At 47.4% G+C, this 15,455-nt stretch overlaps 1 protein-coding gene across 16 annotated transcripts in view; it reads right to left on the bottom strand.

The window, feature by feature from the left end:
• Window positions 1-431: 431 nt before the first annotated feature.
• Dus2 (dihydrouridine synthase 2) overlaps window positions 432-15,455 on the bottom strand; it is a 49,125-nt gene continuing 34,101 nt past the window's right edge. For 8 of the 16 annotated variants that reach the window (XM_010612290.3, XM_033757802.1, XM_010612298.2 and 5 more), the window contains 9 exons: window positions 12,174-12,239; window positions 11,928-11,998; window positions 9,757-9,843; window positions 8,282-8,450; window positions 4,960-5,081; window positions 3,583-3,732; window positions 2,405-2,492; window positions 1,260-1,333; window positions 443-1,036 (listed from right to left, as the gene is read on the bottom strand). In XM_010612290.3, the coding sequence (XP_010610592.1) occupies window positions 823-1,036; window positions 1,260-1,333; window positions 2,405-2,492; window positions 3,583-3,732; window positions 4,960-5,081; window positions 8,282-8,450; window positions 9,757-9,843; window positions 11,928-11,998; window positions 12,174-12,239 (1,041 nt within the window). In that variant the 3' untranslated portion in view covers window positions 443-822. Of the gene's footprint in view, window positions 1,037-1,259; window positions 1,334-2,404; window positions 2,493-3,582; window positions 3,733-4,959; window positions 5,082-8,281; window positions 8,451-9,756; window positions 9,844-11,927; window positions 11,999-12,173; window positions 12,240-15,455 lie in introns of all 16 variants that reach the window. The other 8 variants (XM_033757801.1, XM_033757804.1, XM_033757805.1 and 5 more) reach the window with 8 other exon arrangements.

The raw sequence follows: 15,455 nt of genomic DNA, 5'->3' as shown, positions 1-15,455 counted from the left end.
TTCAGGTACTCCCTGAACTCACTGGGATGGTCCCTTAGTGGGCACCAGGTGCCCTAGTCCTCCTAGATATTATAGATTTCCATCAAAAAAGTCAACTGATATGCAGCATCTCAAATTTCCCATCAATAAAATGGGTTTAGGACATCCCTGGCTCAGCCCAAGTAGAATGGGCATGAAAGGTGATAGCCCATTCCCAAGCTGTATCAGACCCAAAGAATGGGCAGGGGACATGCTTTGGGTTTTTTTCTCTTTCCTTTCCTTTTCTTTTTTTCTTTTTTTTGTTTTTTGGAGACAGGGTCTTGTTATGTTGTTCATGCTGGCCTTGAACTCACTGTGCAGCCAGGCTGGCCTCAAACTTGGAGCAATTCTCCTGCCTCAGCTTACCGAGTGCTGGGATTACATGCATGTGCCACTACGCCTGGTGGGACATGCTTTGGGGAGCTCCTTATGGCAGACCACAAGTCTATGTTTGAAGATGCCCAAGGCTGAAGCAGCCAGCCATGGGTGAGGTTAGGAGATATCTTTATTGCACTGTACCAATGTCAAGTTGAGGATGTGTTACCTGAAAAGCTTCCTGTTTTCAAAAATACATTCAGGTTGCTGGAAACTTGGTCCTATAACTCAGACCCACCAGGAATGAAAGGATCCACCCTGAGATATTCCTTGGCCTGTGCTTCAGGCTAATGTCCTGGGCCTGGACCTTTAACTCCTGCCAGGAAAGGCCAGCAAATTGTCCAGTGGCATCTGGTTCATCCTCTGGCACCCAAGACCATCTTAGTGCTAGACCAATGAAGTGAGTCAACAGAGCAGGGACAGTCGTAGTCACCAGCCTTCCAGGGGGCTCTCTTCTCCATTTTCCAAGGCCGCAAAGGGTTTCTTGCGTAGCTCTCCAGGCAGTGCTGGATCCTGGTCAGGGGCCTCCCGCTTGCGCTTGTGCAAAGAGGGGCTCTCCTCAACCAGCTGACCCTCAAGAAGGCCCTGGCTCCGCAGACAGACGATGGCTGCAGTCTGCTCTGCCAGTTTCTTAGACTTGTCCCTGGGCAGACAAAACACAGAGCAATAGGTAGGTGTGCAAGTTGCAGGACTAGAGGCTAGGAGGCCTGACTGCATACCCTTAGCAGAGACAAAACTAAGCAAGGGCATCATGTGGGGACACTAATATCCATGTACTGCTTTAATTGCCTGTTTAACCCTCTCAGGCCAATGCTGGATTTAGGTCTCCCATTCCAAGCCACATGTCCTCTGATGAAGAAACTCACCATAAGGTAGACTGGTACTTTTGCTCTGCAACGGTGACAACAGAGCAGAATAGGCGATCCACTGGTCGCTGAACCTGGTACAGAGAGAAAAAGGGAGGGAGGGAGAGAAGGAAACAGGGCTGGCCAACCTGCTGCATCTCATCAAAAGGAGATAAAGGAAAGTATTCCCAACCCAAGTCAAATGAAGGCTGTTTGATCACATGTTCCTCCCATGCAAAAGTGCCTGGTGCATGGAAAAAAGGCAGACACACAAACTGACAATGATACTATGTGTCCACAGTTCTCTCATGGACCTAAGCAAAGGGCGGTCACAGATTTTTGCTACATATTACGGGGCCTCCTCCTACTGACATCTGGATGTCCCCCAAATGAGGAGTTTACCAGATAGCAAAGGGGTGAGAGAAGACAAGGATGGGAATAGAGAAGGCACACACCTGACAGAGGGACCAGGTGATGTGGCTGGAGCAGAGGACTGAGTAGATGAGACCTAAAGCAGTGAGGTATGTCGGGGGAGTTGTGCACTATGCTTGGGGTTAGGGCTTGATTCTACAGGCACAGGGGAGCTGGTTGCTTGAATAAGGGAGACAGAGGCTCAATTTGTTTTGGAGAAATCACTCTGGTGTAAGGTGTGGTGGCACACCTGTAATCCCAACACTTTTGAGGCCAAGGTGGGAAGATCATGAGTTTGAGGCCAACCCACGCTACACAGTGAGTTCAAGGCCAGCCTGGACTACATAGTGAGACTTTGTCTAAAAAAAAAACCCCAAAAATTACTGAGGCAAATAGTGACATAAGGCCCAGAAAATACAAGTCTGGAGACCAGAAAGCCAGTTGGGAAGAGGCAGAGGCTTCAAGGACCAAAGGAGATGAGGGAAGACTATCTCAAAGTTTCCAACCCAGGGGCCCCATGGTTGGAGTCCAATTATGTACCCCATTGGCTTAGGCTGGATCCAAAGATACGTATGCCAGAAGTAGACAACAGGCCAAGGTCATAGGGAAGGGGCTATCCTAGTCCCAGAAAGTTCTCCATGCCAATGAGGGCAAAGCCAGTTGCTAGCCAAGTAGCCAGGGACTGCTAAGCAGATACCAAGGGTGTGGCACCAGCATTGTGGCCAGCTGCAGGTTAGGTCACAGCCAGAACTCACCGTTTCATACACAGGCTGTGCTAACTTCTCTCTGCGGCACCATTCCAGCAAGCACATTTTGGGGGTTATTTGGGGTGGGTATGCTCTCCTGGGGAAAGAAGGGAAAGCAGTTAAGGACCACTCATCATCTCTACTACCTCCTTTAGCAAAGGATCCAATCAGTTTCTGCTAGGAGCTACAGGAGCTGAGACACCATGCTGCTGCCTTAATGTTCCTGTGCCTATTTCCCTGGAAAATCCTTCCTGTCTTACCAGCAGTTAAAGCCTAGGTTTTACTTAAAGGGAGGATGCATTTCAGCATGTTTGGTATTATACCGGGTGGGGAGATCAAGCTCTGAGCTCTGAGCTCCAGCCTGTAAAACTATCTTCAATAGCTGGGAAAGAAAGTCCAGTTTGCCTCTCATGATAATATCAGAGGGAATGGGAGAGGTAAAGAACATAGATGGCCATACAATATCAAGGTCTAGCTTGATGCACACTCTGATTCCATTGCCAAGTGTCAAGATGATCCACTACAACCATGGGCACAACAGATTCTGGCTTCTTAGTCTATACCAGGCAGACAGGGTAGGAAGGACATGTCCTAGCTTCCCAGTGGGAACTCCCTCTGGCATATGACTGCCCAATAGCTGTCCTCCTACCCCCATCTCCAAGTCCTTGCCAGACAGGACTGGCTCCAGGTCTGGGTCTGTGGACTGGAGAAAGGCTCAGTTCCAGATGGCAGAGGACAAAGATGAGGTCACCATTCAAAGCTGAGTTACGGTCTGGGAGAAGAATCAGTCTGAGGCTACTTCTGCCTAAAGAGGATACAACAGGGATGGTGTGGGACAGTGGGTACAAGCAGAGGTACACAGCCAATGAGGGTGAGCTACTACAGCTGTCAGGAGCTCAATGTCACAAGGCCAGGAGGAAAGCACAGACTTTAAGGAAAAAGTGGGAAGTGTTCCACCCTGAGGGAAGGAGTCAGAAAAAAAGAGCCTAGTCATCCTTGGGACAACTTGCACACCCCTCAACAGTGCTGCCTGCGCTTACTATCTTCCCTAAAAGTACATTCTTGGGGATACTGAAAATTAGTAACAAGGGTCCAAACCAAGGACACTTGTAGTCCAGCCAACTTATTGGCTTGGTTGAATTCTGGCACTGATCCTGGCCCATGGTTAGGCCAAGCTGGAAACCTACCGATCAAACTTGACAGCCATCTTAATAACACCAGAGGTGTCTTCAGCTGGCTCCTCAACGTCTTCTGGAGTCTTGGTCAAGAGTTCAGCCCTCCGGGCATCTAACTCCTGTGTGATCTCCTTGTAGAAGGTATCAAGGCCAAAGGCCTCACTATGGAGAAAGAAGAAGAGCCAGACAGATACCTTAATAGAGCAGCACGGCAGGAACTCCTGTATCACATATATGAAAACTCCACTGGAGGTCTGGGCAGTGGAAGGTACCACCTACACACCCTAAGTCTGAGGTCAACCTGGATTAGAAGCTGGAGAATATGAACTTCAGAGCATGGACACGTGAGGAAGGCTGGTTTGGAAAGAAAAGGTTCTATAGGTCACCCCCACTACCTGCAGCCTCTCTCCCAAATAGGGCCAAACAGGTAGGTGTTCCTGGCCAGCTGTGACTAAACTGATCAAGTACCTATGGTGTGTGCCTTAGCTTTATCTTCATGTGAGCTCACAGGAGGAAGACAAGAGGCCTGACCACTGAGTGGTTCCCCACTTTGTACCTGGTCACAAGCAGTTACCAAGGATCAATCCTGAACTGAGGTACCACCCAGAGCTGTAGACTTGCATTCTGTTCTAGAGATCCAACTGCTTAAGCTAAGTGGGACAGGGACAGAAACAATGTCATAGCCAGAGTGGAAGGAAGATTCTGGCAGGGCTTTTCTCTTCTAAGAGGGATCTTAGAGGCTGGAGGACATCCGAGCAGATGGAAACCTAAGGACGAGAGTGGTTCAAAAAGGCTTTTTGGAGGAGAAAGGATACAGTCGATATGAGGACATAGACCTTCCAAGCAGAGGCCCCAGTGGGAGCACAGGTATGGAGGTACAGAAGCAGACAGGGAGCTGTGGGAACTGGAACTAGGTTAAGCTATGAAGGATCTCCAAGCATCAACCACCTGAGTTGAAGCTGCACCACATCTAGAGGACCAATGGTTGGCCTCTCAGACTGAAGTAAAATGGGTGCTGGCCTAGGCCAGGGACTCCATTCTACAGGCCTCCCTCTCCAGACCATTGGGAGGGGCCTTGGTATGTGGCAATGCCATTAATGGAAAGCCCTTTCCTCCTTAGGAGCTGCCAAGACTATCGTTTTTGCATTCTTCCACCCTACTGGTGACCTAGTTCCAATTTCTGCTGCTGAAATCAGTGTAACTATGGAACATTACAGAGCTTTGAGGATATCCCGTTCTATGAAGCAAAGCTGTACCAGTATCCCACTCCTCCACATCCACATCTAAAAGCTATGTTCTTGGGCCCTCAGAAAGTCAGATTACGGCTCAAAATCAAGCCTTGTCTGCAGTGTCTGCAAGGACAGATGGATAGTCCATTGCCTTTCTTACCAAATTTCCTGGGAAGACTGGGCGGCATGGAGCAACCTTCCCTGGGGCGACTCCAACTGTTCGCGTAGCATCTGACACAAACAGTACTTGGTGTTGGTGTAGTGGTTGTCATACTGCACTGCCTAGGAGAAGAACTGGCATGAGCCTGTCTGCTGGTAGGCTCCAGTAGCAGGACACACACTCCAAGGGGGCACTAGAGGTATGCTAGTCGCCAAAGTAATGTGATCCCCTTAAGAAGGGCCACCTGCACTTGGCCATCTATTCCCCTAGCTAGCAGTACAAAGATTAAGGGTTACAATCAAGGCCCACAATCCAAAGCACACTTTCCTGGACAACCTGCCTGAGACACAGAAGGGGAAGGACTCCTTTCTGCTTCAGCCTCCATAGGCTACCATGGAGAAGCTAGTGCTAAGCATCTTGTGGGGCAAATAGGGGAATACACCAAGTTCTGGCATGGCAAGTCCAGCCTCAGGATAAGGGTAAGATTCTTATATTTTTTTAGAACCTGGGTAGGAACCTTGGCTTCCTACACCTTAACTAGCCTCCTTCTAACTTCCCCTACACGGGCAGGGCATAGATCCCATGTTCATGTATGTTACTTGTCATTTTTTGTATCTCAACAAGTGAGAGGTGTAGCAATTCCCACAGCCTGGGAAGTGAGGCCCAGAAAGGCAAGATTGTGTAGGGCAGTGACGGCGAACCTTGTAGAGCTTTCAATGATACAAACAGCCATAGGTTCACCACAACTGGTCTAGGGTTGCCATGGCTACCTGCCTGGCTAGACTAGGGCAGAAGAGCAGAAACAGGTGAAGGCTGCTTGCATAGCCCTCCAGAATCCCATTCCACTGCCCCTACACTGCTCTAGAATCTCTAGAACTGAGCCTGTGTCATCAGTGTCTGGGAAGGTGCCATGGCATGCTCAGGACAAAGAGAATAAGTGGGTAAGCCCTGGCTGGCAGCAGGGTCATGATTCAGCTTGTTTGGGCCAGAAGGCACCTGGGTTGACCAGAAGCAGTCCTGTAACACTTGAGGCCACGCCCTTTCTCCATGACAACACACCCTCTCCAGAGCTGCCAAGGGAAGGTTGAGCAGGAGTGATAACATCACTTTTCACCCAGTGAACAGGCTCAGCACTGTAGAACATGTCTTCTCCACCACAAACTTGCCAGCTGGCCAGAACTGGAGAGCTGACCTAGGCTGAGGCAAAGCTGACCCAGACTGATGGAGAGCCAGTGGTCACCGCCTGTTCAACAAGATACTCAGAACCAAGGGAATAAAGCCTACAGCACTAAAGAGGAGATTTTAGGATAGAGACTGCCTAGCTCTGGACACAAAATACAGGGCCTTCTACCATCCCCAGCTTAGGCAGCCATGAGAACACTTATATATTGTGCAGTCATGACTGCCTAGGCATGGCCACAGCTTGGGGAGGGCACAGGCAGTTCCAGGCATGGGTGAGCCTGGGACTAAGAGGATTGTGTAAGTCGGCCCTGGGTGAGGGCTGCACCCTCTTCTCATACACAACTCACTGAAGAATTTGAGGATCACTCACTGTCTCTGCTTGTACACAGGTGCAACTGATCACAGAGTGCCAGGGTCCCAGGGTTGTGTCAAAGAAACAAGACAGATGAATGCATCAAAAATTCCTTTCCAGGGAAATGTCTCTGGCACTACTATCAAGCTCCCAGTGAGAAGAAACTGCTTTACAAAAAGCCATTCCCAGCGGGTATGATGGCATACACCTATAATCTCATTACTCAGGAGGTCGAGGCAGGAAGATTTCTGCATGGTCGAGACCAGCCTGGGCTACATAGTTCAAAGCCAGTCTGAAATACATAGATCCTGTCTCAAAAACAAAACAAATAAAACAAAACAACCAAAAGAAAAGGTTATGTAGAGAGTTTAAGTTAGGCTATTTCCTAACTCAGAGCAAAACATTCTGGGAATCAGCAATAGAAAAGTATTTAAAAAAAAAAAGAAAAGAAAAGTATTTTTTTGAGGAGAGGGGGAAAAAGGAGTTTAGACAGGGTCTCACTATGTAGTTCAGGCTGGACTTGAAGTCACTGTGTAGCCCAGCCTGTCTTCAAACTTACAGCAACCTTCCTGTCTCAGCCTCTCCAGTGCTGGGATTTTTGTGCACCACCATATTCAGCTAGCAGTAGTGAAGTGAGGGCTGAGGATGCAACTACAGTACTTGCCTAGCATGCCTCAGCCCCTAGGTTCAGACTCCAGCATGCGGGGGTGGAGGGTAGAAAAGAAAAGTATTTTTTTGAGGAGAGGGGGAAAAAGGAGTTTAGACAGGGTCTCACTATGTAGTTCAGGCTGGACTTGAAGTCACTGTGTAGCCCAGCCTGTCTTCAAACTTACAGCAACCTTCCTGTCTCAGCCTCTCCAGTGCTGGGATTTTTGTGCACCACCATATTCAGCTAGCAGTAGTGAAGTGAGGGCTGAGGATGCAACTACAGTACTTGCCTAGCATGCCTCAGCCCCTAGGTTCAGACTCCAGCATGAGGCAGGGTGGTGGTGGTGGTGGTGGTGGTGGGGATGGTTTACAAGTGATTTTGACAGGTGAGGTTAAATCAAGTGAGTCATCTCTATGGAGATAATCTGTCCCACCAACAACTACAATGGCTTCTCCTTGCTATGGCTGCACCTGTACCAACCCAGAAGCATGCCTATCTTCAGTGACACAGAACCTCATTGTCCATGTGCAGGTGTATGTGTACAATGGGTTGGGACAGAGAAAGAGAACAATATAGTATGTTTGGGGCCTCAGCAAGACCCTGGATCCAGAAAGTCACTTCCACCTTTTGGAAGCTTTAGAAGTTGGTGATGGCAGGGGCACATGACCCAGTGTTCTCTCTTGACATAGTAGCTGGGGAGACCCAATCCTATATTACAAGAGCTCAAAAGAAAAAGGAGAGGGGACTGGGCATGGTGGTGCACACCTGTAATTCCAGCACTCAGAAGGCTGAGGTAAGAGGATCACTGCAAGTTTGAGGCCAGTCTGGGCTTATCAAGATCCTGCCTCAAAAAGCCTCACAAGCACAAGGTCCCAAGTTCGAGCCCCAGTACCAAAAACCAAACAAACAAGGCTGGGGATTTAGCCCAGTGGTTCCACCACCTTCCTTGCAAGCACAAGGTCCCAAGTTCGATCCCTGGTACCAAAACAAAACAAACAAACAAAAATAAATAAAAGGAAAGCAAGAAAAGGAGAGCAACAACAAAGGCCACTGGCAATTGGAGGCCCCCACAGAGTGCTCTCTGTAGGAGAATGGCAGATAGGAAGAAATGGTGGTTTTGAAAAAGTGCAGAGACGTACATATCTGATGTACTTCTGCATGACCTCTTCCAGGGGACGCAGCCCATCCCTGAGAAAGATAGATGGGTTCCACATGGCTGATCGGGCCACCATCACTGAAGAGGCAGCTGTGGCTTGTCGGAAGTTCTCTATGTCCGAATGCTGCTGGATGTGATCGTGAGAGCCTCCACTGAAAAGCAACAGGGAGGTTAGGGGATATGACGGGAGCATCACAAAACCTACAAAGTCCTTCAGCTATCAGAGCTTCATCAAAGGAAATTATAATGCTTTCCTCATTACAAAGCTATGGGCACTGAGATAATATATGAAAAATAGCCTGAGTCAGGCCTGGAACTAAATAGGTACTCCAGAAATTTTACTTTCCTTCTTTCACATCTGAAACAGTGGTCAATACTATTTCTGAAGATGTGAGCCTAAAACTAGGGCATTGGGGCTACAGAAAACACCCCATGCTCAGGAGTCACCCACATGCTATCTGAGGACTGGGTCAAATCTCTAAAGAAGGGGAAGGGGACATAGTGTTAATGATGAGGGAAGGAAGGAGGCCCAGTTTAGTCATAATTCCCTTTCCTCTACCTTGTTGCTCTAAGGACCTTTACAGAAACTGCTCTGTCCTCATCTATTTTATTAGGAGTCAAGTGGCAGCCTCAGTTAAAGAGATACTCATGTTGTGGGGGGACCCTCAGGTGACAGCAGAAGCAACAGGTCTTGAGTAGCCCTGCCCCTCCGAACCACCTCTAGAACTTCTTGCCTGTGTGATGCAGGGCCTGGCTATCACCTACCTTTAACTCTTCCCTCTCACCAGTCAGGTGTGTGTTTTGTCAGAGCTTCCCTGTGCCAGCCTTCTAGACTCTGAGGCTCTGAGCTGGACAGAGTAGCCTTGAGCTGCTCTTCAGTGTCTCACATTTGCAGACCTACAGCTGTGCAGCATGCTTGTCTGGGTTTCTTTTTACTTTGTCTTGTCTTTTTTTTGAGACAGGGGTCTGTCTCACTATGTAGTGTAAGTTGGCCTTCAACTATTTAGCTCAGGCTGACCTCGAACTTTTGGTGATCTTCCTACCTCAGCCTCCTGAGTGCTGGAATTGCAAGCATGAGTGACCATGCCTGGCTGCTATGACCTGCCTATGTTCCCTGAGCCTTAACACTATGGGTGTGACATCACCTTGCTGTGGGCCTGCTTCAGTGGCTACCTTCTCTCCCTGCCTTAAATAACCTCACCCCAGCCCATCCATCAGGGTGTTCCAAGGTGTCCCTGCACACCTACACCAACTTCCCACCAGAGGTGAAGCAACCTGACATGTAAGATAGGCACTTGTCAGCCTCATTTCCAAATTTATTTTTCACCCTATCTTTTTGCCCTTTCCCCCTATGGTCATTTTTAAAGGCTCTCTCATTCCATTTTTTATATGCCAGCTCAAGTCCTTTCTGAATGAGATGGGGCATAAAAAAGTAAAGGAGGAGGAAGTAACACTCACTTGGCTATGACAGGAATAGACAGGGTTTCAGCAATGGCTTTGATGACTTCACAGCTGACAGGGTGCTGAGGCCGTTCCTCACGTTTCCTTGGTGATAAAGAAAAGATGGGGCAGAGGGCTGAGTGCTGAAGGCTATGTCACTGTTCATAAAAGATTACCTTAGCCAAACCTTACAGGCCTCCCTATTGAACCTCAGGCAGCCATATGGCCATCAGGGTCAAACTGCAGGGCATGAACCCCGCTGACCTCTGGGGAACAACTCTGTTGTGAGGGGCAGGAGCAACACAGGCTTATTCTGAGAAGCAAGTCCAGTTCTCAGAGGCCTGCAGGTGAGGCATGCTGTAGGGGGCCAGTATGATGGCCTGGCTGTCAAGGTCAAGTAGCTTTTCCTTGCCATCCCCTTGCCTCTGCCAGAGATGACAGACATCGCCAACAGGATGCTGCCCCTGCTGCCCCAGTCCTGCCCTCCCCAAGGGATTGGGAACAGCTGCCACTGCTCAGACTGGCCACTCCCACACAGCTGCTTATGCTGAGGCCAAGTTGCACAGCTGATCCTGAAGTGAAGCCCTTGACACAGGTTAGGCCCCCTTCCCAGAGCAGCTAGGGCAGGCAACAGACAACAAGCCACAGGGGAGGCAGGACACAACCTGGGGCCCCTCCAAGGTCAACTGCAAGAAGCTCTTGTGCATGACAAAGCAAGTCTTAGGGACACTGAAGTGAGGCCTCAGCTGAGCTGTGCTCAGAGACAAGCAGGAAAGGGGACTGACAGGTCTCATCTAAGTGTGTTCCCTCTGCAACATTCCTCGACTCTTCACAAGGTCCTGCCAACCCAGTTCTACCACTACCTTCCTACATTTCCAGCAGCCTATTCTCAACAGCTGTAACAGGCAGAAAGTCCTTCATTAACTCACCCAAACCTGACTTCCCAGTGCTTTCACCTTCTGACAAAAGTAACAGCTTCCTTTATGAAGAAAATACTATGTCAGGCAGTGTGTTAAGGCTTTTATTCCCAATTTCATACAAGCTTCACAACAACCCTTTATTAGTATCTTAATTTCCCAATGAGGAAAGTGATATGCAGAGAGGTTGACTCTCCTGAGAGTACACAGCTAACAGACTACAGAGCTGGGATTTGAACCAGAGAGTTGGAGTCCAAAGCCTGCTGCGTCGGGAAGGAGAATACATGCATAAATGTATGGCTCTACCTTCCCCTCCTGGGTTCAACTTGAGAAGCCTATTTTTCTGTTTTCTACATTGGAATTCTAGATGTCCTCTGAAAATGCTGTGACAGGCACAATCAGCAAAATGGGCTGCTCCTACAAGACTCCTCAGCCCAAAAGGAACATGGCTCAAAAGAGTAAAGGCACCTGCTGAAGTATACTGACCAGGATTCTGTACCAAAGGACATCTTGGGCACAGGGAACAGATTTGATGGGGATACCAAGGGCAGCCTTCAGAAATACCTCAGCTCTCTGCAGACAGCACATTAGCTACAGACACAAGGACTGTTTAAAACAGTCACTGGAACCACTGGTAATCCAACAAGGACAGGCAAAAGAGGCAGTGCCTTTGAAAGGATAGCCATCGGCCTGGGGTCATTCAAGGAAGAAGCCATTGCTCAATAAAGTGAAAAGAAAATGAAATTCAGGGCCAGAGCTCTTATTCCACCACTTCCTGGCTGCCTGATACAATTTTCAGCAAATCATTCCATCTCTACCACATCCACATCCTGTGCATAGGGCGTTTCTCCTTCCTTTTGTGTCTCTAAACTTCAGAACAAGCCAGGCATGGTGACGCATGCCTGTAATCCTCGCACTCCGGAGGCTGAGGCAAGATGATTGCTGCAAGTTCAAGAGCAGACTGGGCTATACAGTGAGTTCAAGGCCAGCCTTAACTACATAGTAAGACACTGTCTCAAAACAAAATAAAACAAAACACCAAAAAATTAAAAAATGAAGTCCAGAGCAGGGCCTAACACAGTAAGTACTCAATGAATGCTACAAAAAAAGACAGGCCCACTCAGTACCCCTTTGAGTCAGAGGATGTCAAAGAACTAGCTAGGTACAAGTAGGCTAAATACATGGGAGAGAAACTGGTTGTTGTCTCGTGTTTGGTGAAGATCAAGATGGCTGAGGAATCTCTCTCCAATCACTAGAAAAGTGACCACTCACCTCCCATGAACTGCAATGGCAGCAATGCCAGTCCTCTCTATCCTCTTTACAAGACTCAGGGTATCTTCTAGCTGAGGAAGAAGATTTACAGTATGGTTACTGAGGTCCCAGGGGAGCAGCTGCTGGCTTAAGGTGGACTCAACTTCACCCCACCCTACCAAAGCTAATTCAGCACCTCATGAATTACACCCCAAGTGCAACATCACCTGAGAGAATGGGCTTTTAAATGTAACACCCCATCCTTACCGATGGTAGGATGCGAATCTTGCAGGTCACAGGTCTGCGCGTCCCTCTGACAAGCGTGCTGAGGATCTATAAAGAGGAGCACACAAGAGCACCTACCTGTTCTGAAACAAACCACTATACCAATTGTACTAATTAACTCTGCTACAGACTGTGCTGTCCATGGAATGGACAACTGGTGCATGCAAGAGTACATATGGGCATCTGGTACATGCAAATATGTGTACACTCCATGAGGCAGGAAGTCTGCCTCTGTTCTACACTGGAGACCTAATACCAGTGATTCCCTGCCTGGCACCCAGTGGGATAGATAGATATCTATAGATAGACAGACAGATGGGCAGATCTCTCTCTCTCTCTCTCTCTCTCTCTCTCTCTCTCTCTCTCTCTCACACACACACACACACACACACACACACACACAAACTGAAAGAATGAATGAATAGATCTGCATGTATTCCTGTGGGGAAAAACAGTGATCCTTTGCTAGAGCAAACATCAGACAGAATTACCTGGAAAGCTTAAGAAACACACAGACTCTTAGGTTCTACCTTATTATTTGCTAAATGAGTCTATAGGGGTTAGAAATGTGTATTTCCAAAAAGCTCCATCTTCAGTGAGATTCTGAGGCCTACCACTGATTAAAAACACATGACTGACAGCTTCTTTCCTAGGGGAAAGAAAGGGAATGTTCCCAGAGTATTGTCCTAGGGCCTAAGGAGTGGGATAGCAGGAAGTCCTTTCAGGGCCTGAGTCCTGTATTTATGTACCACTCTCTATAGGGAAGTCAGATAAGTAATACTGCTAAAAGAAAAGACAACATATTTGGCAGGGCATGGTGGCACATGCCTGTACTGTAGCCCCAGCTACATGAGAGACTAACACAAAAGGACTGCAAGTTGGAGGCCAACCCAGGCAACAGTGAGACCCTATCTCAAAATAAAATAAAAAAAGGTTGGGGATGTAGTTTCATGATAGAGCACTTGCCTAACATGCAGAAAGCTCTGGATTCAATCCCCACTATGCCCCCGCCCTAATTTTTCCCCCAAAATTAAAAAGTTCTTATTCCATAGCAATTGAAAAAGATTTCAAAGAAAGACCAGGAAGTCATACAAGAAAGTGTTAGGGAGATAGTAAGATCAGAGCACAGAAGAATCAGAGATCAAGAGAGATGTAAGCAAGGCATATTGGCACACACCTGTGATCCCAGTTATTTGGGAGGCTAAGACAAGAGGAACAAAAGTTTGAGGCCAGTCTGCATAACTTAGTAAGATCCTGCTTTGCAATAAAAAACTAAAATAAGAAAGGCCAGGAATTTGGCTCAGTGCTTTTGCCACCTGCCTCATAAGTGCAAGGTCCTGAGTTCAACCCCTGGTACCAAAATAAATAAATTAAAAAAAAAAAAAAAATGAAAAAAAAAAAAAAAAAAAAAAAAAAAAAAAAAAAAAAAAGAAGAAGGCCTGGGAATGTATCTCAGTGGTAGAGCAGGCCTGGGTTCAATTTCAGTACCACAAAAGAGAGGGGTGGGGTAGATGACACTGAATGCCTATGCCATTGCTATCATTTTCTCACATCAAAAACTTCAGGCCAGGCAAGTTGATCTCAAGAGCCCTCTTCTAAGAAATGGACCTCTGTCCAGCAAAGCAAAGGGGATACCCAGGCAAGTGTTGCCAATCTTGAGTCTACACAGTCAGGAGCAGCAGAGAGCCAGCTGCCAGAACCAAGAGAAGAGACGTTTCTCTCAGATGCAGGAGAATAGTTCATGAGCAAGACAGAGCTTTCTCCACCGTACATAACTGGTCTCCAGTCCAACTCAAGAAGCAGACTTGGCCTGAGGTCATATGGTCATCCTAATAAGCCTTAAAGAGGAACTTAACTTTTTTGCAGGGGGGATTGAATTTGGGCCTTTGCACTTGCAAGCTTGCAAGGCAGGCGGCAAAACCACTGAGCTAAATCCCAGGCCCAAAGTGGGACTTAAGTTTAAGGGGAAAATGCCAGGTCCTACAGGACATACAATACAAATTCTCTCAGCTGGTATGGTGGTACGTGTCTATAATCTCAGCATTCTGGGAGGCTGAGAAAGGAGACTCACCAGTTTGAGAACAACCTGGGCAATAAAAAATTAAAATTAAAAGGGCCAGAATGTAGCTGGCCCTGAGTTCAATCTCCCAGGACTTAAAAAACAAAACAAAACAAACTCACTCTGTCTATTCTTCAGGCTCACAGCAACAAATCTCAAAGTTTCCTTTGCAAATTCTCACTTGGAATCCAGATATTTGGTGATTTAAGACACTCCAGCTGATCTGATCCAATATTCTGTCTGGTGGAACTTCCCTTTGGCATATTTCATCAATACACCTGTTCACTTCATGTCACATAAAGGTCCAGCAATGAAATTGGGTAATCAAAAGCCCCAGCCACTTGTGAGGGCCATACTGAGGAGATAGGGTTCTAGCACACAGCTCTTCTGGATACCCAACTCTACAGATCTAAGTTGTAGCACATGTCCCCGTGAAAGTCTTTAGGGGAAAAGGATCAGAGATGAGCACATACCTGAGCAAGGGAACAACACATCTACCCATAGGCAGGCCTGCCTCACCAGATCCACTGTCCACCTGGGAAAAGCAGAATTCTAGCTTCCCCCATTGCTGCAGAGGGGACAGGTAGAAGGATGGAGAGGCAAAGCATGGGACTCAGTGAGATATGAGTTCAATTTCTGTCCTTGCCAACTGGTAGCCATGGCCCAAGAAGAATTATGCACAAAGAGGATACCCTAGACAGTCAGAGGATATATAAAAGTTAGCTGGGAGTGAGAGATGCTATTACTGAGCTGGAATCTAAAACTGAGGTTTTACTAAAACTGAGGGCAGGTACACTAGCATTACCTGGTGGAAACTTTTTAAAAAGACTGATACTCCCAGCCAGGCATGTTGGTGCATGCCTGTTATCCTAGCACTTGGGAGGCTGCGGCAAGAGGATCACTGAGAGTTTGAGGCCAGCCTATGCTACATAGTGAGTTCAAAGCTAGACACAGTGGCAGGACTCTATCTCAAAAAAAGAATAAAACAAAACAAAACAAAAAAACAACAAAAACAAACTGATACTCCCCTGTCCAACATTTTCTGATCCAAGGGTATAGAAAATTCTCAAGTTTCCCCCACTTTTTAAAAAACTGGAATAAAAACATATATATGGGTCTGCGCACAAGCTGATTTCAAACTCATGGGTTTAAGCAAGCTTTCTAAGCATTTGCCACCATCTCTGGCTGTTATCTTTTTTTTTTTT

This window comes from Fukomys damarensis, unplaced genomic scaffold, assembly GCF_012274545.1.
Source record: "Fukomys damarensis isolate Sample0158 unplaced genomic scaffold, DMR_v1.0_HiC HiC_scaffold_32, whole genome shotgun sequence".
Taxonomy (NCBI): domain Eukaryota; kingdom Metazoa; phylum Chordata; class Mammalia; order Rodentia; family Bathyergidae; genus Fukomys; species Fukomys damarensis.
The sequence above is the reverse complement of the archived record's forward strand: the minus strand, read 5'-3'. Positions and strand labels throughout refer to the sequence as shown.